At 28.1% G+C, this 26,407-nt stretch overlaps 2 protein-coding genes across 4 annotated transcripts; both read right to left on the bottom strand.

Moving 5' to 3' along the window:
* Positions 1-9,524: 9,524 nt before the first annotated feature.
* Positions 9,525-11,809, bottom strand: LOC127240619 (uncharacterized). 3 transcript variants are annotated; one of them, XM_051259397.1, is made up of 8 exons: positions 11,780-11,809; positions 11,483-11,641; positions 11,254-11,399; positions 10,970-11,166; positions 10,812-10,887; positions 10,405-10,497; positions 10,217-10,308; positions 9,525-9,991 (listed from the first exon to the last, which is right to left on the bottom strand). In XM_051259397.1, the coding sequence occupies exons 2-8, from the start codon at positions 11,617-11,619 to the stop codon at positions 9,902-9,904; spliced, it is 831 nt and encodes a 276-aa protein (XP_051115354.1). In that variant the 5' UTR covers positions 11,620-11,641; positions 11,780-11,809; the 3' UTR covers positions 9,525-9,901. The 3 variants fall into 3 exon arrangements, with proteins under 3 accessions (XP_051115354.1, XP_051115355.1, XP_051115356.1); XM_051259398.1 differs by having other exon boundaries at positions 11,483-11,638; positions 11,780-11,808; XM_051259399.1 differs by lacking the exon at positions 11,780-11,809 and having other exon boundaries at positions 11,532-11,637.
* Positions 11,810-15,599: 3,790 nt separating this feature from the next.
* On the bottom strand, positions 15,600-17,330 carry LOC127240438 (uncharacterized). The gene is made up of 7 exons (XM_051259131.1): positions 17,063-17,330; positions 16,800-16,963; positions 16,622-16,713; positions 16,471-16,536; positions 16,165-16,265; positions 15,978-16,086; positions 15,600-15,877 (listed from the first exon to the last, which is right to left on the bottom strand). The coding sequence occupies exons 1-7, from the start codon at positions 17,197-17,199 to the stop codon at positions 15,620-15,622; spliced, it is 927 nt and encodes a 308-aa protein (XP_051115088.1). The 5' UTR covers positions 17,200-17,330; the 3' UTR covers positions 15,600-15,619.
* Positions 17,331-26,407: the final 9,077 nt, after the last annotated feature.

Here is a 26,407-nt window from a genome sequence, read left to right as displayed (position 1 = left end):
AAGAAGTCTAATTGGAAAGATTGACGAAGAGAACGATTGTAACTAAAAAAATAGAAAAAAACCCTAAAAAACCAATGAAAGGAATGCATGAAGAGAATAAACACTCGTAATATAATCGAATTTTACGTACACAAAGAATGGAACAGGGAGGAATTATATATCAATGCGGGTCACGGTTAATAGAATATGATCCAAGTTTGAGGGGTTTGAGTTGCAAGTAGGGAAATGGATCACGGATCATGTTGGGCCAAAAATATCAATAATTTTTATACAAAACATCACATCCAACAGATAAAATAGAAAAATCCTAATTGTTGAACCAGGCATTTGACCGGACAAAGTATGTGAAGAAGAAAGAGGGAAGTGGGATTTAATCAATGGCTCTATCATCTTTGTGTCCTTTGCAAGGAGGACATGGAAATGGCCACCACCTGTTGATACAATGGTCCTTCTCGAAAAAAATTTGGACAAAAATATGCAAATAGCTTTAGGCACCAAGGGAGCTCCAAACAAGGCAGAATTGGAAAATTTCGCTTTTGATCCAACTATTTCTATGACTAAAATTAAAATATGCTGTTATTGAATTTTGTACTCCTTAATGGTACAATCAAACAAAGAATGCCTTAAGGTTTGGAGACAACACTAGTATATCCCTATGCACGATGGGAGCCGCTCTCGGGACATCTACCTGTAGAATTGGAGGACGAAGCTGGAAACATTGTAATTCATGCTGCTGCTGATAGCCACCCATTTGACAGCCTCACTTTTTGGCATATTTGTGTATATATATATATATATATATATATTAATTTCTCTACTGCTGTCATTTGACAAAACAATTTAGTCTGTCCACTAAATGAGGTTGTCACCTTTTGGTTCATGGAAACATTATTGTGATCATCACGGGTATGTCCGAATTCAAGCAACCAATTATAATGTACACACACTCACTTAACATATATTAGGATTTACGGAATCTAATGCATTCATTAAAAAGACAGTAACATTCTATTGAGTATTATTGGTAGATCAAACCACACACTCAAACATACATAACACATTTATAAACCAAAGCCTTTCTTCATATACATATCCACACAAAAACACTTGCAAAAGTCCACCCGTAACTACTTAAAATCTAAATACACACGATAAGCATATTATATATAACAATTACATAAGAAAGTTGAAAGAAATCAGATGATTCTTCACATACGAAATACATATATATATATATTTAAAGTTAGAATCAGTAATTCAAATACATACTTGCAAGTGTCAGTCAATCCAAAGATCACTATGTCCCCTTTGTGATTTGGACAAAAAAAATACTTACAATCGGTAGGCCTACCACGAAAAATCAAACCCTATTGAATTTACAATGTACGCTCCTTTCCAATGTTGAATTGAGTGCAAACAATGAACATGATCCCACAAAATTACAACTTTTTACCTACTAGCTAAGAAGATCCCTCGAGAATAGAATCATCTTCTGGTGCATCAATCCAAACAACTTTGTGGTGTTCCTCGAGGCAATACTTGAGGTCCGAGAAAAAGGTGCTTTCTCTCATCCGTCCTGGCATGTTATCCATTTTTTTTCTTAATTGGATTAGTTGACCCGTATGGCTTACGAAAATTGTTAGCCCTCCTAAATCTGTCACCATCAACCAATTAATTTTCACTTTGATCTAATTTATATATTGTTATGGGACAAACAACACAGGTCCGAACAAGAAAGATGTCTCCTCCCCAAATCCAGTGTCCATCAATCCACTCAAATGAATGAAGAAATTTGGTAGCACTAATCCTGTCGGTATCCTTCCCAATCTATAGTTGGAAAAGGTTTCCTTGTTGATGGTGGAGTTCCTTCCCAATCTATAGTTGGAAAAGGTTTCCTTGTTGATGGTGGAGTTTGACAAGCCGATGATCGAGTACTGCATGATTGAAAGATACATCATGGTTTTTCATCACAGTAAAGGTACTTGATTTAAATCCTTAAATCAATTTTACAAAACCTACCTCAGAGTAACCAACACCTAACTCGCCACCATTGCGTCCATTGCCCAACAATATATTCCCGATCCTCAGCCAAATGTTCTCACTATCTTTTTGTTCCATATTGTGATGGCCTCTCATATCTCTAACTGAAGCAACCAGAACAAATAAACAAAATTAAACAAACAAATCAACTGGAAATGAAAAAATTCAAAATAATCCGAATCTGAACCTCAAATAGCCTTTATCCGACCGCCTGAGAAAGTATACAATAACCCTAATCTGAAAGTGGAAGATTTTTATAGTAGTAAGAGGATGGTTCTAGAAGGATTCTATTTATTTATTTTTATTTAATTATATTTTTAATTTATTCTAAGATTTTTCTACAATTTTTAAATGAAGTTTTTTAGTGTGTGCAATCTCTCACTGATTTTTATAGCAGGGGACAATTCTAGAAGGGTTTTGGATTATTTCAGCTTAATTATATTTTATATATAATTAAAATAGTCAATGGTTTTAGTAATCATCATTAATGCTGAAAAAAAAAATCAGTACATAGATTTGTGCGGATATATATATATTTATTAATTTATACTTTAAATTTATTCTAGGTTTTTCTATAATTTTTAATATTATAGTAGTGAATATTTTACAATCTAATATATTTATTATATATTTATAAATACATGCCTTTATATAGTTTTTAGTTACTTTATTAAGTTTTTTTATATTTTATTTTTATAAATATTTTTCATATTTATTTGATATATATTACTTTTTTTATAATTAATACTACCTCCGTCCGGCTCTATGGGTCTTATTTATTTTTTGCATGTTGATATTTAAATATAAATTATTATATAAAAATATAGTACAAATTAAAGAAAAATAACAAAAATACTTCTATTAGTGTCTTATAATACTATTATAATGAGATTTATGTAAAAAAAAAAAATTATACAAATAAGGATATTTTTAATATTAAGTACAATGAAGCAAATGTAAATGAGACCCTTAGAGTCGGACGGAGGGAGTATATTTTTTATGCTTTTTTAATTTGAAATAAAAAAAAGTTTGCGATGCAGCCCGCACGTTTACAATAAAAAATATATTATACTCTCATAAAATATCAACTATTAGAAAAAATATTGATAATTGCGGAAATTTATAATAGATTTTAATTCGTGACAATTAAAAGTCGGGAAGGGCAATTTCGTGATTAATTTATATCATAATTTCTTACTTTGACTGTACCAAGGGTAATATTTATAGAAAAAGTTACAAGTAATTTTGTGTGACTATTTAAAAGAGTGGTTTCTGTAACGAATATGTCTATAATATTTCTATTTGGTATCTTTTGACTATTTCGTCACAAATATTTTCACAAAATTTTTTGTGACTAATTTAAGTTGCAGAACAAATACCAAAAATATTCACAATTGATATAAGTATTGTAATTGAAAATTTTTTGTATGTATTCATGACTATTTAAAATTATGATATAAATACTGTAATATTCGCAAAATTTTAATTCTATATTTATTTTTATAGAAAAATAGTAACTACTTACGGATACATTATACATAATTTTAATTATTTTTTATTCTATTTAATTATATATATTAATTTAATTTTCTTTGAATATTAATGTTGTAAAAAATTTAACTATTTATAGTTATCATATCGATTATAGTTTAAATGTATTGTTAACTTTGAAACTTTATAATTGCTGGACAATTGATGAAATTCAAGAAGTCATGTGTAACACTATAAAATATATATTAAATAAATTTATTAATTTTTTTATATTAAATAGAATGATACATTAAATAAGTGGGTAAATATTTTTAATAAATACTTTAAATTAGATAGCTAAGTCGGTGTGACGGGACATAACTTCCGAGTTGCAGATTAAATTGAAAAATAGTGTGGTTAGTGGTTAGCTTAAGACATGCAGATTTGTATGATAAATAATGTTGTGTGGTTGCATTAAATAATAATTATAATATAATCATATTATGTTTTCAAAAATATAAAGTTTCAAAATTGTTACCTCTTTTGTTGATATAAAGCCACAAAATTGTAATAATATTATTTTGTAACTTATTGTCATATAAATGTCACCATTTTATGTTGCTATAGAAATCACAGACGCCATGGTATTACTTTGTAATTTGTTATCACAAAAATGTCATCAATTTAGAAAAAATCACCAACAAAATTCCATGGAAATAGCTTCGTATATTTTGCTTTGGCTTTTCAATAAAAAGTTACTAATTTGTACTAAAATTGTGATTTTTGTTACTGTAACTTTAGCCCAATTTTATGGCAGTGATCACACAAAATACTATTTAAATCAAAATTCAAATAAAAAACTCAATTTCGATAATTCTATCATAATCACATAAATAGTACTACCAAATCACACACTCAAACATAATTAACATCTTTTGGTGCTACCATCATTCCTATATCCATATAAAATTAGCCATTGCAAAGTTGACTCATAACCACATAAAATCTAAATAGACACTATAAGCAGTATAAATCAATTAAATAAGAAAGTAGTATTACTTATCTTACAAGAAACAATTGACTGAAAACTATGTGCAAATAATATACAATAAAACCATACAGATGAGAAGGACAAAAATAGAGATAAAGGATTTTAAATCAAAGGGTTTTTTCAGAAATAAAAAATTGTTTTACCAGTTCCTTTTGAAATTAAAGAAATTTTCAAACACAATAAAAAAAAAAAAATATGCGAAAAATACTTGCACTTACGCTCAATAACTGACACTAACACGGGTTCGCCTCATCAATACACCGATTGTTATAGTGTCAGGCTAATGGTTCTTGAACATTGTATACGGATGATTTTTATTTGTATATTTATATTTTTAATTTATTTTAAACTTTTATTTTCTTTTTATATATTAGCTAGTCTCATTTCTAACTATATTTATTTCTTATATATATTTATGAATATATTTCTTTAATTTATGTATTTCAAATTATTATGTTAAGTTTATTTTATATATGTTTATTTTTATAAATATTTTTTCTTTTCATTTTATATAGATTGCATTTATTTTTTATAATTTTTTTATTTTATCTACTATCAATATTTATATACATAAAAAAATATTTAAACGGTTATTTATACTAACATTAAAAAAATTATGTATGTATATTACATTCATACACATCATGTTATATATATATATATATTATTTATGAGATTTTAAAATTATATACATAATTTGAATAATAAAAAGAGTGAAGAACTTATTTAATATGATTTGTGGTTTTTCAAAATGAAAAAACTACATTATAAAATAATGTCACAATAATAAGAATCAAAGCGCAAATAAACCTTAGTTTTTAAACATTTTTCATGCCACCTACATGAAAATGATGTTGGCAACAAAGTAGAAATAATTGTAATAAACTAAATGAGCAACAAAAAAATGCGAGAAATACTAACACACTATTATATGTAATAATTATGTAACTGAAATGTTCAAGAAATTTCCCGCCAATAATCAGAACCAAGTTTTTAAAATAAAAAATTGATCCTTATTTATGGTCGGTTTGGATTAGTTTGTAAAACTCAAAGCAGAAGTACTTTTAAAAAAAATATTTGGAGGTAATAAAGTTAAAAGTATTTTTAATATAATTGTATTTTTTTTATATAACCTTTATAATTTATTTTAAAATTTATTAGCTATATACATTTTTTTAATTTGGTAACTTATATTTTCAAATTTTAATTTAATGATAATATATAAACTAAAAAATAAAATTACGATTCAATGTTAGTTTATTCGTATTTTTATAATTTATTACAAAATTTTACCAATTATATTTATTAATTTTAAGTTTTTACTATAATTAAAAGTTTATATTTTAAATTTTGGTATTTAAATAATAATATATAAAATAAAAATACAATTATATTTTTAAATTTGAATTAAAATATAAAATATTTATTTTTATATTATTATTATTAGAGATAAACGATTACCTTTAACTAAAAAAGACTTATTTATTTCAAAAAAAAATTTATTTAAGGTGGTCCTAAAAAAAATAGTTAAATATTACTTTTATTTTTAAACAGAAGTCAATAAAAGTACAACCAGTTTTCTTTTTCTAGAAGTAGAAATCAAAAGCTCTGACAAAAATCTATCCAAATAGAACCTTAATCTTTTTTATATAATTAATATAAAATTATTATTGTTTAATTATTTAATTAAATTATTTAATTTTTTTTTTTGTGTTTCTTTGCTATTATTATCAATAAAAATATATCGTTTTGTTTTATAAAAATATCATATTAAAATAGAAAAACTCAAATTTAAATGCAACCAAATAAATTTCAAAATATAAATATATATAAAGATTATACATATATTTATAAATTTAATTTTTATATAAATATGGTTTTTTTTTATGAAAAAAAAAAAATGAGCCCCAAGGGGGTCTAAAATTTTGAGGCCTTGGTGTGGGCGCAGGTAGCCCATGCCCACCGGTACGGATGACAAGGCATTTGATATGGGTTCTCGATTATATATCTAATTTTCTAAGCTCAACTTCCTCCGAACAAACCTCACATCAACGGTTTTGAACTATTAGAAACCTAACTCACTAATCAACAACTAATCTCCCAAACCTTTACAATTCACAAGGATTAAGAGCCATTGGAAATATTGACATAGTGAGCTGTTGTAACTGACAACAAAACAGAAAACCCCCTGAATACCAATGAAAGAAGAATGCATGAAGAATATGAACACTCATGATAGAATCGAATTGTACTTGCACAAAGAATGGAAGAGAGATGAATTATATACCGATGCGGTCACAGTTAATACAATACCATCCAAGTTACAACAGGGGTTTGGGTTGCAAGTGGGGCAATGGGTCACGAATTAGGTTGGGCCAAAAACATCAACAATTTTCACACAAAGATCACACCAAACAATTTTAATCGCAGAACAAGGCATTTGTGTAGCGGTACATAACTGGACAAAGTATGTGCTCGAGATTCTCAATCTCTCTTTTAAGTGTGGAGGAAAATGCGGGAAGGGAGCGAGACCAAGTCAAGCGAAGAAGAAAGAAGGGGATTTAATCAATGGCTCTATCCTCTTTGCGTGCTCTGCTCTGAAAGGAGGACCTGGAAATGACCCACCACTTGTTCATCCATTCCTCCTTCTCGACAAAACTTTGGACAGAAATATGCAAATAGCTTTAGTCACCAAGGGAGCTGGACTCGATTGAGGAAACAGAAGATTGGATAAAAACAACCGGCCGGTTCGCAAACCATGCGACAAATCAGCTTTGCCGCGACACTTTATTATATTTGGACAGCTCGGAACAAGGCAGTTTTGGAAAATTTCGCTTTGGATCGAACTATTTCTGTGACTAAAACTAAAATATGCTATTATGGAATTTTGTACTCCTTAAGGTTTGGACACAACACTAGCATATCCCTGTGCATGATGGGAGTGGGACATCTACCTGAAGAATTTGAGGAACGAAACAGGAAACTTTGAAATTCATGATGCTGCTCATAGCCACCCATTTGACAGCCACATATTTTGGCATTATTTGTATATATAAATATATATATAGATATTTAATTTCTTTACCGCTTTGATTAGACAAAATAAATTTAAACAAATATTCAATGTTGATGTCACCTAGAGCATTGTATTGAATGCTGACAGCATGCGCCATTCACAACAAGCCATTGAAGGAAACAATAAACATTAATCCGCATGAAGGGAAAAACATTAAATTAAGAGCAGGAGACGACAAAGGGGGAAATGATCTAATCTATGTAATGTAGTCAATCATTTATAATGGAATTGCATGCATCATGAGGTTCTGGAAAAACAATTCATTATGCGAATTCAAACAACCAATTATAATTGTACACACAGACAACCACTCAACATATTAGGATTTATAAAATCTAACGCATTCATTAAAAAGACAAGAACATTCTATCACTGCATTAAAGAGATTCAATAATTCATAAGAATTATAGGATTGAGTACAATTGGCAGATCAAACCACACACCCAAACATCCGTAACACATTTAACCAAAGCCTTTCTTCATATATCCAAACAAAAACACTTGCAAAAGTCCACCCGTAACTACATAAAATCTAAGTAGACACTATAATTTGCTCGCCACCACCAGTAATTTATTTCCAATTCCCAACCAAATCCTCTCACTCTCGGCATGAGTGTCATAGTACTCATGAGGCAACAACTCTAATCGTGTAACAAGTGCAATTGGGCAACAAGAGAATGGAAAGAGTATGTGTAAGAAAGAGGATAGGAGGATTTAAGCTCAATCCTATAATTATATTAGCCAAGAAAACTGCAGTTTGTCAATCACTAACACTCACTTTGCTTATTAGTTCATCTATTTTCATACCATTCGACCTATTTTTTATATCACTGAATATTTTTTTAAAATTTTATAATTCTAATTTTCATCTTTATTTATTTATTTCTTCCAGTTTATTATAAACTCTTTCACTTTTTATATCAACTAATGTCTTCTAATATCTTAGTTAATTTCTTACAAATTACTCTTTTTTTTCTTTTTTTTTTTTTTTGGATATTTGCCCCTGAAAAAACATGTTAAAACTCAAAAGAGTGACATCTATCTGTCTACAAGAAACATATATGCTTGCCACAATTACATATGTCCATCTTGCAGCAAATGATTCTCAATCCTCTACGGGATCTACCAAGATCTCATATTGTCTTTCTCATCTCATCTCTCCAACTGAAACAACCAAAACAAACAAACTAACTAACTAAAATTAGACAAGAAAATCAACTGGATATCACAACACTCAAAATCAACAAAGAAATTAACTGCACCAGAATCCGAACTTCAGAAAAGCCCCGATCACTGAATAATCCCAAATAACTTAAAATAGAATTTTTTGGTGTCTCTTCAAAATAAAACAAATTTGAAAAACAAAATAATAATAAAAAATGTGAAATACTTACACCTACTCTATTAGATTTTTAGCCCTTTCCGTTCACAGATTTTTATAGTATTAGATGGATGGTTTTAAAATGTTGGATATATAAATACTTTTTAATTTTTAATATTTTAAATTTATTCAAAAATCTTCTTCATTTTTAATCTCTTACAATTTAATATATTTATTTCCTATATATTTATAAATACATGTTTTTATATATTTTTTAATTACTATTTTGTGTATTTTTAAATTTATAAATTTTTTAAGATTCATTATTATATTACTCTAAGTTTTTATTATTAATATATTTTATTTGTGTTTATTTTTTATTTCAAATAAAAAAAATATTACGATTCACTCTGCACTTTGCAATAATGATATATATTATATTTCTCCCATAAAGAGATTATCACTTACTCTCACAAAATATCATACCAAATATTATTTATTAAAAAATTAAATAAAAAAGGCTATTTTTTAAATATTTTATCAGAATCATAACAACACATTTTGCTACATCGATCTCATAACTACATAAAATCTAATACACACTATAAGAATAATAGACCAACTAAATAATAAAGTTGTACAAGATATGATCCATATAAAGAAAACAGCTTAATGTACAGCTATTGCTGATTCATCCCCAAAGCCATCAAATGTTCACTAAGATGAATGAAGAATATGCTGATTTTATGATTTTATTAGCTAGGAAAACTGCACTCTCAATCTCAATCTTTGGGGTAGGTACTCTTGCCATGCCGGTAGGAACATACATTGGTGCGTCCTTTCTCCGTTGGTGAAATAAGAATTGCTGCACCATGGTTTTCACTTAAATGACGTTCTGCATTCACCATGGTATCCCTATCGTGACTTTCTGGCCTATCATTTGTCACTTGGTTATTTTCTTTCTTCTCGGTATTCTCCTCTTGAGGAGTTGCAGATTAAAGTCGAGTTGGGGAGGATCGACCACCTCAGCATGCTATGGATGCAAAATGAAGATTATGAATAAGTCTTATCAACCACTTAAGAAGTTAAGAGGATAAACAAATCCAACCTTCATCGCCACTGTGCTTGATTAACACACACGAAAGTAAATAAAATATTTAGGATGTCTAATTTGCAAGGAGAGCACATGAATCATTTTTCTCATGGGAATATATTTGAATTTAGAAACAATTCAAATATGTCATTAATAGAAAATTACCTTTAACTTGCATGTGTCGATCAATCCGAAGATCAATATATATGCCCTCTTGCGTAATTGATGTGCTCTGCATTGGAAAACCCCATTACCATCTGGTACATACACATAAAATAAATTAGTAACAATATCCAAGAACAACACATATGCAAAAGCACAATTTACGGCAATAAATAAATCACAGGCCCTACATTGCCCGATTGTGTTTGCCATCTTGCTCTTTGCCGAATAGCCAAGAGAAATGCATTGGCGCATCTTATCGGGAGTCATTCCGCAACCGTTATCTACGTATATATACAAAATAAGATTGAATTAGAGTCACAAGTGATACGAAGAAACTTAAACTGTGTATTGTTCCACAACTAGATCAAACATAATAAGGAACAACATCATTAAGACTACTCTAAGGTTCTACTCAAGACATACAAATTTTTTAACCAAGAAATATTCTCTGTTCATCAAGCAAATTTTTTTTCGAACTCTTTAGTATGCAATCCCAAAACTCCCCAAGAAAAAATACACTATCCCCCCTAACAATCATCACATCAAGCTACTATGCAAACACAAAATTTAAACACATATACATATATACACATACCTTGAACTGCCGCTATTTTGCTATTAGTACTGTTCTCAAGCACATCTATGCTCACATATGTCGCCCCATTGCAAACCTGATTACAAAATACATATATTCATGATCGAGTAATAGATGAAAGACGGGGCTTTTTGAGAGTTATAAGGGCATAAAGGTACCTCATCTAAAGCATTATCAAGAAGCTGTGACTGAGATTGGGGTGCGGTGGGGATCTCCAGCAGCTGCGCAGGGTTCATCGTTGACGGCAGGAAGGCTAGAATGTCAGGCACTGGTTCAATGTTCACCCAGCTGTTGTCTATCAAATCTTTGGAAATCTTGACGTCTTTCCTTTCTGCCGACAGAAACTTTTTCTCACCTGTGGAGAAGTTAGATACATGAATTCAGTTGATAAGAATTAGCTGATCGAAAAGGCCAACTTATTGTATGTGTTCGATTAATGTACCGGGGGAGTAGAGCTGAAGTTTATCGCATCCAATTAGGAAGCCTTCCCAGCGCAGCGCATCCACACTTGCTTCCGCAGAGTCCCTATAGTCGGCATAGGTTTCCTTGTTGATGGTGGAGTTTGATAAGCACGGTATCCATTGAGTACTGCACAATTGATAGATGCATCATAGTTTTTCGTGACAGTAAAGATACAGGCTTAAATCCTTAATCACTTTTACAAAACCTACCTCAGAATAGTACTTGATTCATCATCAGCAAAACCAACACCTATCTTACCAGTATTGCATACATGGTCCAACAATCTATTCCCAATCCTCAGCCAGATGGTATTCTTCTGTTCCCGATTGTGGTGCAAAGATCTCATTTTGCCTTTCTCATATCATCTACTGAAGCAACCAAAACAAGTAAACAAAAATCAAACAAGCAAATCAACTGGAAATAAAAAAATAAAAAAAAAACTCAAAATAAAACACAGTAATTAACTGCACACAAATCAGAACAACCCTTTTATCACATTTGTATACCCTAATTTCAACAAGAACAATAGCGCCGCAGGTGAAAGTTTACAATAACCCTAATTTCACAATAAAAGATTTATATAATATTCAGTGGATCCTTCTAGAGGGTTCAATATATTTTTATTTATTTAATTATATTTTTATTTTATTCTTAGAGTTTTTACAATTTTTTAAATAGAGTTTTTTAGTGCGCTGCTTCCACACTCTTTTTTTTCTCCTTGTGCTCATTTATTTTTCTAATAGGGGATGGTTCTAAAAGGGTTATATATATATATATATTATTTATTTATATTTTAAATTTATTTTAGACTTTTCTACAAATAGTTTATATTTTATAATTGAATATATATACTATATATTTATAAATACATCTCTTTGTGTATTTTATTAATTAATTTATGAAGTTTATTTTGCATATTTTTATTTTTATAAAAAAAAATTATATTCATTTTATATATATTACTTTATTTTTTATAATTAATATATTTTTGTGTCTTGTTTTTTATATTAAATAAAAAATTTGCGATTCAATCAGCATGTTCACGATAATTAAAAATAAATAAATTATTTACACTTATAAAATATCACACCAAATATTATTTAAATCAAAATTCAAATAAAAAAACTTAATTTTGATAATTCTATCATAATCATGTGAATAGTACTATATGGATCAAATCACATATACAAACATAACTAACATGTGAGAGCCTTCCTTCCTATATCCACATAAAATTAGCACTTGCAAAATTGAGCCATAACTATATAAAATATAAGGATTTGTTCTTCCAACAATTTTTTTTTTCAAACATGATTCTCAATATATAAAATATTTATATTTTATCATTTCATAAAACATCACCATTCAACACAAAATATTATTTTTATATTACTTATATAATTCTTTATACCTCACATAAAACATATAAAGGGGGATTTAATAAATAGCTCTATACTCATTAGGACCTGGAAACGGCCCACCACCTGTTAATCCATTTCATGCGACCACTCAGCATTTCAGCAACTCTTTATTATATTTGGACTACTCCGAACAAGGCAGCATTGAAAAATATCTATTTGGATCGGACTAGTTTTGTGACTAAAATTAATATATGTTGTTATTGATTTTTCTACTCCTTAACTCGTACAATCAAATTAAGAACATCGAGGCAACACTAGCATATCCCTTTGCGGCTCTCGGGACATCTACCTGAACAATTGGATGAACGTAGCTGTAAACTTTGAAATTCATGCTGCTGCTCATAGCTACCCATTTGACAGCCTCATTTTTTGGCATGTTTGTATATATATATATATATATATTTAATTTGTTTACCTTTTTTTATCAGACAAAACAAATAGTCTTTTCCACTAGTTGAGGCTGTGGTAGCCTCGGTCTCTTAACACCACAATTGCAATAACCTTGTTACTTCTACGATAAATTAGTTATAAGCATTTAAATACGATCATAATACCCAATTTTTCCTTATTTTATTGGCGGCAATGGTAGACCGATTGATTACATCCCTAATCAAAGAAATAATAGTACGACCATAAATTAATTTCTCCAATTAAAAATAGCACAACCCCAATTCAAATATTCAATCCATTACGAAAAAAATTAAATTATTTGATCATGCGATTCTTAGACTAAACTTGTCAACCTATTTACCATTTTATCAAACAAGTGCACAATCACGGATGCAAAAGTTCGATTGGCACACAATTGTTAAATCGATCTAAAATCCGACCGCAAGATTAAATAAAACAATTGTAGGCATCTCACAGAAATTACATAATATCAATTAAACAAGATTCAAATTAAATCAAAATATAATCTCACACATCCCAATCCGGAATCTACATTCAACCCTGGAATAGATTAGAAAATTAGCTACTCATGCTTAGAAATAAATAAAAAGCAATAAAAGTGATGATCATCCGGTGGCACTTCCTCTCAAACCGTCATTTCCAATCCTCCAAGTTTGGCTATGAAATATGAGTATAAGTTGTGATGCTTAACTCCAATTTCTTGCTCCCTTATTATAGATGATTACGTCTCAATCCCGTAATCCATCACTTTCTTTGATATGCAAGCTTAAATCAAACATTTTCATAATTTTTGACATAAAATTTAGCATGAATCCGTTCATTTGCACCAATCAATAATATGCCAAAATTAGTAGAAATCTGTCCAAAATATTAATTATATTTTATTATTTATCTATACAAGTATAGGATAATATATGCTTTATTAGGCTGTCAGTTATTGGTTCAAGGAAACGTTGTGATCATCTTGGGTATGTCCGGTGTATTTGCTCTTTATTCTTTCGGTATTAGTATACCATTTGATTTTTTCTATTAAAAAATATATATATTACATCCAAAAATTATGTTAAATTATCATCTCCCCCACCCATCAACACAGAACCAATAAAATCATAACTATAAACCGAAAAAATCACACATTCAAACATAACTACCACATTTTGCTACAGCCATTTCATAACTACACTACATAAAATCTAAATACACACTATAAGCATAATAATAATAATAAAGTAGTACAAAATATGATCCATATCAAGAAACAGATGACTGAACTATGTACAGATGTTGATTCATCCCCAAAGCCAACAAATGTTCACTAAGATGAATGAAGAATATGCTGATCTTATGATTTTATTATTTAGGAAAATTGCACTCTCAATCTCAGTCTTTGTCGCAAGTACTCTTGACATGCCAGTAGGAATATACATTTGGGTGCGGTGCGTCCTTTCTCCTTCTGTTGCTGTGCCAGGGTTTTCACTTAAAGAGGTTCTGCATTCACCACTACATCCTTACTGTGATTTTCTGACCTAGCATTTGTCACTTGGTTATTTTCTTTCTTCTCAGTATTCACAATTTGCTTTACTTGAGGAGTTGCAAATTAAAGTCGGGTTGGGGAGGATCAACCACCTCAACAGGCTCTGGAAGCAAAATGAAGATTATGAATAAGTCTTATCATCCACATAAGAGGTTAAAAAGATAAACAAATCCAACCTTAATCTTGTACCATTGTGCTTGATCACATGAAAGTAAATACAAAACTTAGGATGTCCCATTTGCACGGAGAGCGCAGGAATCATTTTTCACATGGGAATATATTTGAAGTTCCCATTTGCACGGAGAGCGCAGGAATCATTTTTCATATGGGAATATATTTGAAGTTAGAAACAATTCAAATATGTCATTAATAGCAAATTACTTTTAACTTGCAAGTGTCAATCAATCGGGATCAATATATATATATATGCTGTCTTGCATAATTGGTGCATCGGAAAACCCCATTACCATCCGGTGCAAACACATAAAGATAAATTTAGTAACAATATCCAAGAATAACACATACACAAAAGCACGATACACGGCAATAAATAAATCACAGGCCTACAGGCTACAATGCCCCATTGTGTTTGTCATCTTGCTCTTTGCTGAATAGCCGAGAGACATGAATTGGTGCATCTTATCGGGAGTCATTCCGCAACCATTATCTTCGAATGCTACGTTCCTCGGGAGACCTTAGATTTGAGTCTTAACCAGCGAAGCATCGGTTTGTTAATGCGAGCCTTGTGTAGCACAGCATCCAGCATTGGGCTGCCAACAATGTTCAGGGAGCTCTTGAATGACCATATCTGGTCCTCCGGCCAAGGCATTTGGGGTTTTTTCTTCTGGCAAAGAAAATACATGGGAGATTATCAGTCAGACTCAATTCATAAAAATGAAAACAAATATTAAATTTAATTACTAAATCTGTACATGGTGATCAAGGCATCATCAGGCTTACCATCATAGAAAGCATAAACTTCACTGTCCGTCAGCAGTAAACAAGTTGTTGTGATGGCTTCTGGGATTTGGGTAAGGACAGGCATCCCCTACTTGATTCAGCCAGCAAAATATTTGGGTCGGGATATTGGAATACCAAAACATTAGCTGTCCTATACAATATGAATCTCTATATGTTTTGTGGTATTTGTGTACACCTGAACCCAATTTCTCAGCATACTTTGGGCTGAGGTCTTGTGGAGTAATGTGAATGGGGGGAGATACTACTTTCTTGTATTTCTGAAAAAGGATGCATGTTGAAGAATTAATTACTCATGCATAATTCAAGTTCAACAGGTCGGCATTTTGGTGTTGCGTGTTTGGAAGAACTAGAACTCACCCTTAGTCGGAGAAAACACTTTGTTTGCGCATATATGTGTATCACGTCACCAGCAGCATCATGCCGTCTTTTATATGTCGAATGTAACTTCCGCACCACATCCCTTAACCTGAAGCATATTGAAGAGAGTTAGATTATAAGGATTTATAGTATGATAGCATACTGAAGTGCAGCTAATGATAATTACCATTTTAAAGAGTTCTGGAACTTCGTCTGTTGGAAATCAGGACCAAATGACCCACGGGCATGAATCTTGGTCTTCAGATTCATCAATACTACTTTAAGATTCTACTCAAGACATACAAAATGTTCAACCAAAAAATGTTGTTATTTCTAAGATATACTATGTTCATCAAGAAAATTTATTTTTTCAAATTCTTTAGTATGCAATCCCGAAACCTCCCAAGAAAAATACACTATCCCCTCTTACAATCATCACATCAAACTACTATGCAAGCACAAAATTTAAACACATACATATATACATACACACCTTGAACTGCCACCTAGTAGTATTGTTCTCAAGCACATCGATGCTCACATATGTAGCCCCAAAAACCTAATTACAAAAAACCTATATTCATAATCGAGTAATAGATGGAAAAAAAGGGACTTTTTGAGAGTTATAAGGGCATGAAAGGTACCTCATCTAAAGCATTATCAAGAAGCAGTGGCTGAGTTTGGGGTGTGGTCAGGAGCTCCAGCAGCTGCTCTGCCGACAAAAACTTTTTCTCACCTGTCAATAGGTTAGATATACGATTCAGTTTATAACAATTAGGGGGTCTGAAAGGCCAAATTATTGTATGTGTTCGACTAGTGTACCCGGGAAGTAGAGCGGAAGTTTATCGCATCCAATTACGATGCCTTCCTGCCACCACGCATCCACAATTCCTCCTACTTCAGGCCTTGCGTCCACAAAATCCCTATAGTCGGCATAGGTTTCCTTATTGATGGTGGAGTTTGATAAGCACAGCATCCAATGAGTACTGCATCGATTGATAGATACATGGTAGATTCTTGTCACAGTAAAAAAAAAAAAAAAAAAGTACTTGCTTTAAATCCTAAATCAATTTTAAAAAACTTACCTCAGAGTAGTCTTTGATTCATATTCGGCAAAACCAACACCTCTCTTGCCACCATGATATCTATAGTCCAACAATCGATTCTCAATCTTCAACCAGATCTTCTCTTTTTGTTCCAAATTGTGGTGCCAAGATCTCATTTTGCCTTTCTCATATCTCCAACAAAGCAACTAAAACAAATAAACAAAAGTAGACAAGCAATCAAATCAAATGAAAATGAAAAGACTCAAAATCACCAAATCTCCAGATCTGAATCTCAGAGGCCTTGTTCCGCCGCCAAGAAAGTATACAATAACCCTAATCCTAAAATTGGCTATTTTTATAGTAGTAAGGGATGATTCTAGAAGGATTCTATATATTTTATTTATTTAATTATATTTTTAATTTATTCTTTTCTACAATTTTTTAAATGTAGCCTTTTGGTGCAGCCTTTTGTTATTTTTTCCTTGTGCTCACCAATTTTTATAGTAGCGGATGATTCTAGAACACTTTTATATATATATATATATATATACATTGATTCTAGTTTTTTTGTACAAATTTTTTATATTAGCCGAAGTAGTGAATCTTTTACAATTTAATATATTTACAATATTTTTATAAATAAAATTCTTTATGTATTTTATTATTTAATTTATTAAGTTTTTTTTGGATATAATTATTTTTATAAATATTTTTATATTTATTTTATATATATTAATTTTTTATAATTAATATATTTTTTTTGTGTTTGTTTTTATTTTAAATAAAAAAAATTACGATTCAACCCGTATGTTCACAATAAAAAAATAAATATTATTTACTCTTACAAAATATCACACAAAATATTATTTAAATCAAAAATCAAATTAAAAAAAAAAATAAGAAAAGACTCAATTTCGATAATTCTATGATAATCACATGAATAGTACTTGATCAAATCACACACAAACATAACTAACATATTTTGTTAAGTCTTTGTTTCAATATCTACACAAATTTAGCACTTGTAAAATTAACCCATAACTACATAAACATACACTGTAAGCTAAATCAAATGAATAAAAAAGTAGTACCACGTACCTTACAAGAAAAAATTAATTTTTATTCGATCAAAAAACAAAAGTTGATTTTTATTTTTAGATTTATCTACTTCCAATATCCAGAGCCGGCCCTGGCCCCGGGCGACAGGGGCGCTCGCCCATGGCTCAATCTAAATAAGGGTCCATAATATATTTATGTTATGTATAAAATATTTATATATACATATTATTTTATTTTAATATATTAATAGAGAAATATGGCTTGATGATTACATGTTCCATGTACTACTTACGAGGTTTTGGGTTCATACCCATGTACCCTAAAAATTTAAAAGTATATTTTAATGCATTAAACAAAGTTAATATTAATTAATACTATTATTAATATTTTGCATATAAAAATATTAGAAATTTTATTTTATTCATTTGTTTATATTTTATTGTAGATAAAAAAAATATATTATTTACAAATATTGTTTAGACAAACTTAATATTAATACTATTATTGATATTTTATCTAAAAATACTAGAAAAAGTTATTTTATCTAATTATTTATATTCTATTATAGGTAAAAAATATATATATACTTCATCTGTCCCTTGTCTATCTATCTGTTTATTTTTTGCACGGAGTTTAGGAATATTAGTATTATATTGGGGGTATGGTATGAATAAAATAGAAAAGACTTGTGTAATATATGGTAAGTTGTAAGGGTATTTTTAATTTCTGTAGAAAGTACTGTTATTAAAAAAAGAAATTGATACTTTGTTATGAGAATGATCAAAATAGAAAAATTGATTTTTTTTTTTTTTTATGCTTTTGCATTAAGAAGAAAATAAGTATTAGACAAAATTATTATTATTATTATTATTAGGAAAAATTATCAACAACTCTCTTGTTGTTTTAAAATTTAGCTTAAATCATCTTTATAATTTATATATTACATGACGCCCTTTTATACTTTTAAAATTGTTGAATAGAACTTCTTTTTATATTTTTTGGATGATGAGAAGATGATTTTTTGTTTATAATTTTTTGCATGATGTGAGTTTTATATAATATATCTTAAAGTATAAAAGGGACGCCACACAATTTTTAAAGTACATAAAAACTTTATGCTAAGTTTCAAAACTATATGGAAATTATGAACAATTCTGCCTTATTATTATTGATATTTTTGCGTAAAAATGCTAAAAAATGTTTTTATATTTTATTATATATCAAAAAATATTATAGATATATATATATATTTAAAAGCCCTTAATTTTTATTTCGCCCCGAATCCTTCAAAAGTCAGGACCGGCCTGTCAATATCTATATACACAATAATAATAATAATAATAATACTTAATTGTTAATTTTAAAACTTTAAAATTATAATATATATTATATTCATACACTCCATGTCATATATATATATATAGTGATACATTATTTATGAGATTTTAAATATATATATTTTTATATAGTATGATTTGTAATTTTTGAAAACAAAAAAACTGCATCATAAAATAATATCACAAGAATAAGAATTAAGCCTTACTTTATAAATATTTTATATTTCACCGACATGAAAATTATGTTGGCAACAAAGTAGAAATACTTGTATTAAACAAATAAGCAACACTAATAATACTTACAAAATATTATATCTAATAATTATGTTGATACAAAGTTGATGAAATTTCTAGTCAATCTTCATAACCAACTTGCTAAAAATATGACCTCAACTATATATATCTAACTTTTTATGACAAATAGGTCCTTCCATAATTTTGATGGACTCCATATAAAAATAAAAATGAATCCTTAATAATATTTTTATATGAAATTAATATTTTTTAATTATTTGTTTTATTATTACTATTGTTTTAGTTTGTCTGGTATTGTATCAATAGAAATACTCTTTTAATTCATAAAAATATCATATTAAAATATATTTAAATAAAAAAACTCAAATTTAAATGCAATCGAAGATAATATACATATATTTTATAAATTTGATTTATATATAAATATGTTTTTTTAAAAAAAAAAAAAAATGAGAGCCCAAAATTTTGGGGCCTCAGGCGTGGGCTCAGGTGACCCACGCCCAGGGTGGAACTAATGACAACGCATTTGATTCGGGATGAGGCCAAGTTCTCGACTATATATCTAACTTTCTTAGACCAAATGCCTCCAAACAAATCCGACACCAACGGATTCAAACTATTAGAAACCTAACTCAACTAATCGACAACTAATGTTCCAAACGCTCACAGCTCATGAAGATGAAGTCTCACCTGAAAGATTGACGAAGAGAACGACTATAACTAACAATAAAATAGGAAACCACCTAAAAAACCAATGAAAGAAAGAATGCATGAAGAGGATGAACACTCAAAATAGAATCGAATTTTACGTACACAAAAAATGGAAGAGGGAGGAATTATATATTGATGCAGGTCACGGCTAATAGAATACGATCCAAGTTACAGGAGTTTGGCTTGCATGTGGGGCAATGGGTCACGGATTAAGTTGGGCCAAAAATATCAACAATTTTCATATAAAACGTCACACCCAATAGATGAAACAGAAAAATCCTAATCACAAAACAAGACAAAGTATGTGAAAAGAGGGAAGGGGGATTTAATCCATGGCTCCATCCTCTTTGTGTGCTCTGCTCTGCAAAGAAGACTTGGAAACGGCCCACCACCTGTTCATCCATTGCTCCTTCTTGACAAAAGTTTGGACAGAAATATGCAAATGACTTTAGGCACCAAGGGAGCTGGACTCGATTGAAGAACAAAAGACTGGATAAAAACAACCATTTCGAAAATCATGCCACGGATCATCCTTTCCGTGACTCTTTATTATATTTGGATAGCACAGAACAAGGTAGCATTGGAAAATTTCACTTTAGATCCAACTATCGTCAAATTACCATGCCTTCCCACCACCACGCATCCACAACTGCTCCTACTTCAGGCCTTTCCGCAGAATCCCTATAGTCCGTATAGGTTTCCTTTCTGATGGTGGAGTTTGATAAGCACAAGATCCAATGAATACAGTGCAATTGATAGATGCATCATAGTTTTTTGTCACAGTAAAGGTATTTGCTTTAAATACTTAATCACTTTTACAAAACCTACCTCAGAGTAGTCATCGATTCACCATCCGCAAATCCAACACCTATCTCGCCACCGTTGCATCCATCGACCAGCAATCGATTCTCAATCCTCAGCCAGATCTGCTCACTATCCTTTTGTTCCCGATTGTGTTGCCAAGATCTCATTTACCCTTTCTCATACCTACAACTAAAGCAACCAAAACAAATAAACAAAAATAAGACAACCAAATCAATTGGAAATGGAAAAACACACAATCACCCTCTGAACCTCCGGAAAAGCCCTTATGTACAATAACCCTAAAGATTTTGATAGTATTAAGTGGATGGTTCAAAAAGGGCTACATATATTTTTATTTATTTAATTATCTTTTTAATTTATTGTAAGATTTTTCTACAATTTTTTAAATAGAGTTTTTCTGTGGACGACACTCACTTTTTTTCCTTGTGCTCACAAATTTTTACGGTAACGCATGGTTCTAGAAGTGTTGCATATATATATATATATATATATTTTATATTTTAAATTTATTTTAAACTTTTCTATAATTTTTTTTATATGATGTGAAGTAGTTAATATTTTACAATTTAATATATTTACTATATATTTATAAACAATTTCTTTATGTATTTTATTAACTAATATATTAAGTTTGTTTTGCATATTTTTATTTTTATAAATATTTTTAATATTCATTTTATATATATATTACTTTATTTTTAAAATAATTAATACATTTTTTGTTTTTCTTTTTTATTTTAAATAAAAAAATTTACGATTCAACTTGTATGTTCAAAAATATAAGTATTTACTATTCCAAAAATCACACAAAATACTATTTAAATCAAAAATTAAATAAATAAATAAACTACATTTCGATAATTCTATCAAATCACAGTAATATCACTACTGGGAGATCAAATCTCACACACAAACATAACTAACATATTTTGTCATTGCCTTCCTTCTTAATTATATCCACATAAAAAAATTAGTACTTGCAAAATTGACCAACAAACTTTTTTCTAACATGATTCTCAATATATAAAATATGTATACATATTATCATTTCACAAAACATCTACACGCTACAAAAGTTTTTAATTAGCTACAATATTTTTAACTCTAAAATATTTTTGTAGTTAAAACATATCATTTAGCAACAAAAATAAATTGTATCGCTAAAAATAAATTATGTAGTACAAAATTAATTTCGCCGCTAAAATGTACTCCCTCCGTCCAGCTACAAAGTATACATATTTCTATTTTGGGACGTTCAATTACAAAGTAACCATTTCATTAAATACTCTCATTTTTTTCGCAAATACCCTTACTTTACATCACATCATTACTTTTATAACAAAAAATTAAGGGCAAAAATATCATTACACTACTTTTACCTACTCACTATAATTAAAATACTATTCTTTCTTAAACTCCGCGTCAAAAGTAAATGTATACTTATTGCTTGGACGGAGGGAGTATTTGCTAGAAAATTCTATTTTTATAACAAAAGAGTTTTACCTACAAAATTATTTTTCATAACTAAAACCATCTGGTTAAAAGAATCATGCATATTTTGTTGCTAAAATTTTTGTTAAAAAAAAAAAATTATAGCAAAAGAGTTTTAGCTATGAAATTATATTTTCATAGTTATATGTCTTTTCTTTAATTTCATTGCAAAAAGTTTATTCTTCGTTACGAAACTCATATTTTTCGCCAAAGACCTGTACTAACGCGGTATACGCGATGAAATGAGTTTCGTCGCAAAAATTTGCTTGCTATGAATTTATTACCTCTTGTTACGAAATTTTTGTAGCTAAATTTCAAGTTTTTTGTAGTGACATTCAACATAAAATATTATTTTTATATTAGCTACACAATTCTATAACCTCGCATAATTATTATTCAACATAAATATTATCACTACAAAAAAATAATATATTTGTAACGGAATTTCATCCCTAAAATTCACGTAGCTAACGTAATTCTATTCCTATTTTCGTCTCTAATGTCATTAGTAACGGAAAAAATAGATTTAGAGACAAAAAAGTTTTGTTACAAAAATAATTTTTTCTTGTAGTGTATAGTATACAATAATACCATATAGATGAGAATAAAAAAGTGAGAAGAAATAAAAATCTAAATTCTTCAATTATTTTACAAAACAAATTGGATTTGAAAATATAAATTCCAGATAATTTTACAAACAAACACATAATTGAATTCCAAATCCTAAACGCGCAATAAATTTTATCACATATAAATTTTACTGTGAAATCTCAATCCCATTAAAAAAAAAAAAAAAAAAAAAAAAAAAAAAAAAACTCAATATGTGAACCAGAGAGAAATTAAACAAGTTTTCAAAGAAAAAAAGAATGTGATAAATACTTGCACTTACTCTCAATCACTGCCTTTAACACTTTTTGGACTTATTAATTCACTTATTTTTATAATGTCAGACTGATGGTTCTAGAACATTGAATACATATGATTTTTATTTATTTATTTATTTAGATTTTCAATTTATTCTTAGATGCCCATTTTCTTTTTATATAGATTGAGGGTGTTTGTAAAATAGATTTTTGAAGAGATTTTAGCAATTTGAAAAACTTTTAGTTGTTTAACAAGTAAAAATAATAATTTAATTATTTGTTAAATTAGTTTTTTGAAATATTCTATTGACCTAAAAGCTAATTATAAAAGTTATCTTGCTAGCGTTTTCACTCTAATTTTACTTAATATTTTTATATTTGTCTTTAAATTTTAATTATTTTCCTTACAAAAATATCAATATATTTTTATTTATTATCTTTTATTTTTGGTAAATTATAATTTTATTTTTAAATTTCAACTAATTGAAATTATTAATTATTCTATATATTTTTATTTTATTTGTAAAATATATTAATTTGTTAAATTAAGTAATGATATAAATATTATTAATTTTTATATGTAGTTTTTTATTATAGAAATTGTATTAAAAATAATTCAAATAGAATAAATTTATTGGAAAGTGTAATAATAAATAAAAAAATTATTAATATATTAAAATATATATACTTCTTTTTCTATATTTGAATCAAACATAAATTGCAGTAATAGAAAAAAAAAAATAGATACTTTTGGAGCCTAAATAATCAATACATTAATTAACTGCACCCAAATTCGATTTGAACCTCATAAAGCCTTAATCACGGAATAATCTCTAATAACTGAATAAGAACAATAGCCCCGCCACATGAAAGAATACAAGAACTCTAATCAGATATTTGAGTTTTTTTGGTGTTTCTTCAAAACAAAACAAATCTAAAAATAAAAATAAAAAATCAGAAATGCTTACACCTACTCTACTAGATTTTTACCCTTTTCGGTTCAAAGAATTTTATAATATTAGAGGGATGGTTCTAAAATATTGGACATATATATATTAGTTATTTATATTTTAAATTTATTATAAATCCTTTTTTATTTTGTTATATTATCTACATAGTTAATCTCTTATAATCTAATATGTTTATTTCCTATATATTTATAAATACATTTTTTATATATAATTTAATTACTTTATTAGTTTGTTTTATATATTTTTATATTCATTTTATATATATTACTATAATTGTTTATAATTAATATATTTTATTTGTGTTTGTTTTTTATGTCAAATAAATTTTTTATGATTCCATCTGCACTTTGCAATAAAAAAATATATATCATTTACTCTCACAAAATATTACATGAATTACTACTTAAATCAAAATAAAAATAAAAAATTGTACTCGGAATGATACGAAATTACTATAGACCGATAAAATCACACACTCAAAAATAACTATGTTGGACAAAGTATGTGATGTACCCTTTTAACAATTGCTAAATAAACTTCTTCAAATTTTCAGTTTTCAAGTTGCTTAATTGAATTTTTTATGTATAGATCTGTATTACTAGTTAATACTTAAAGTTGTCTGTTAATTATAAAGATAATAATAATTTAGATTTTATTAACCTTATAAAAAAATGTACTCATTTCATCTATATTATAAGTATATATTTATTTTTTGTATGAAGTTTAAATATATATTATATTTTGATGATAGTTGATAATGATTTATGTGTAGTATGTAAAGTTGTTACGAAGGTATTGATATAAATAAATATAGAAATGAAAATATTTATAATATATAGTAGGATTCATACTTACTACGGAAAAAATGGATATTTTTATTTGGACGATCAAATTTGACCAACTATATAATCACTAAGTGAACGATAAATTATATTACATCTGTTTTGCTTTAAGGTCTCATTTACTTTTTGTGTTTTCATATCTGAATATTAATTATTAAATTAAAACGTAGTACAAATTATAAAAAATAATAATAATAAATAAAAATTTGCAAAATACTTTCATTAGTGTCTTATAATACTAATAGAATCACATTTGTACAAAAAAATTTACGAATATTTTTAAACAAAATAATATTCTCCTCTTCCACTTACTTTAAATACTTGTTTTACTAGGAAAAATTTTAATACAACAATTAAAACATAAAAATCTCTTCGTAGATAAGAGTTTTGTAAATTTCTTTTTTTTAAAAAAAAACAAATTAAAATAAAATTGAAATCAAGACTTTGTTTGATTTACATTTTAAATTTTATATTAAAAATAATATTTTATTATATTACTATTTCATAAAAATATATATAATTTAGTAAAAAAAATTATATAAATTAAATAGTAATAACTTTAATTTCAAATAAAATCCAAGCATACCCTAATATTTAAAAAAATAATAAATAATTATATTGAATATTGCATTTTATATAAAAATAAAATAAAAATTCAATATTTTAAATAAATTAAATTAAATATATATTATAATATTTAAAAATAAATAAATACCCTAATATATAAAATAAAATAAAAAAAAAAAACCTATATTAAATCTTATATTTCTTATAAAAAAAGATAATAATATTTTAAATAAATTAAATATATATTAAATTCCCTTCTATTCTAATTCAATAGTTTTGATGTATATTTTGGTTTGACACAAAATTATAATTTATTTTTCGGAGTTGGATTGGGTGCTAATTTTTAAATAAATTAAACATATATTAAATTTCCTCTATTCTAATTCAATAGTTTTGATGTATATTTTGGTTTGATCCAAAATCATAATTTTATTTTTTTTCGGAGTTGGATTGGGTGCTGATT

The sequence above is a fragment of the Andrographis paniculata genome, unplaced genomic scaffold (genome assembly GCF_009805555.1).
Source record: "Andrographis paniculata isolate CXL003 unplaced genomic scaffold, ASM980555v1 Contig79END, whole genome shotgun sequence".
Taxonomy (NCBI): Eukaryota; Viridiplantae; Streptophyta; class Magnoliopsida; order Lamiales; family Acanthaceae; genus Andrographis; species Andrographis paniculata.
This window is presented reverse-complemented; position numbering and strand designations above follow the sequence as displayed.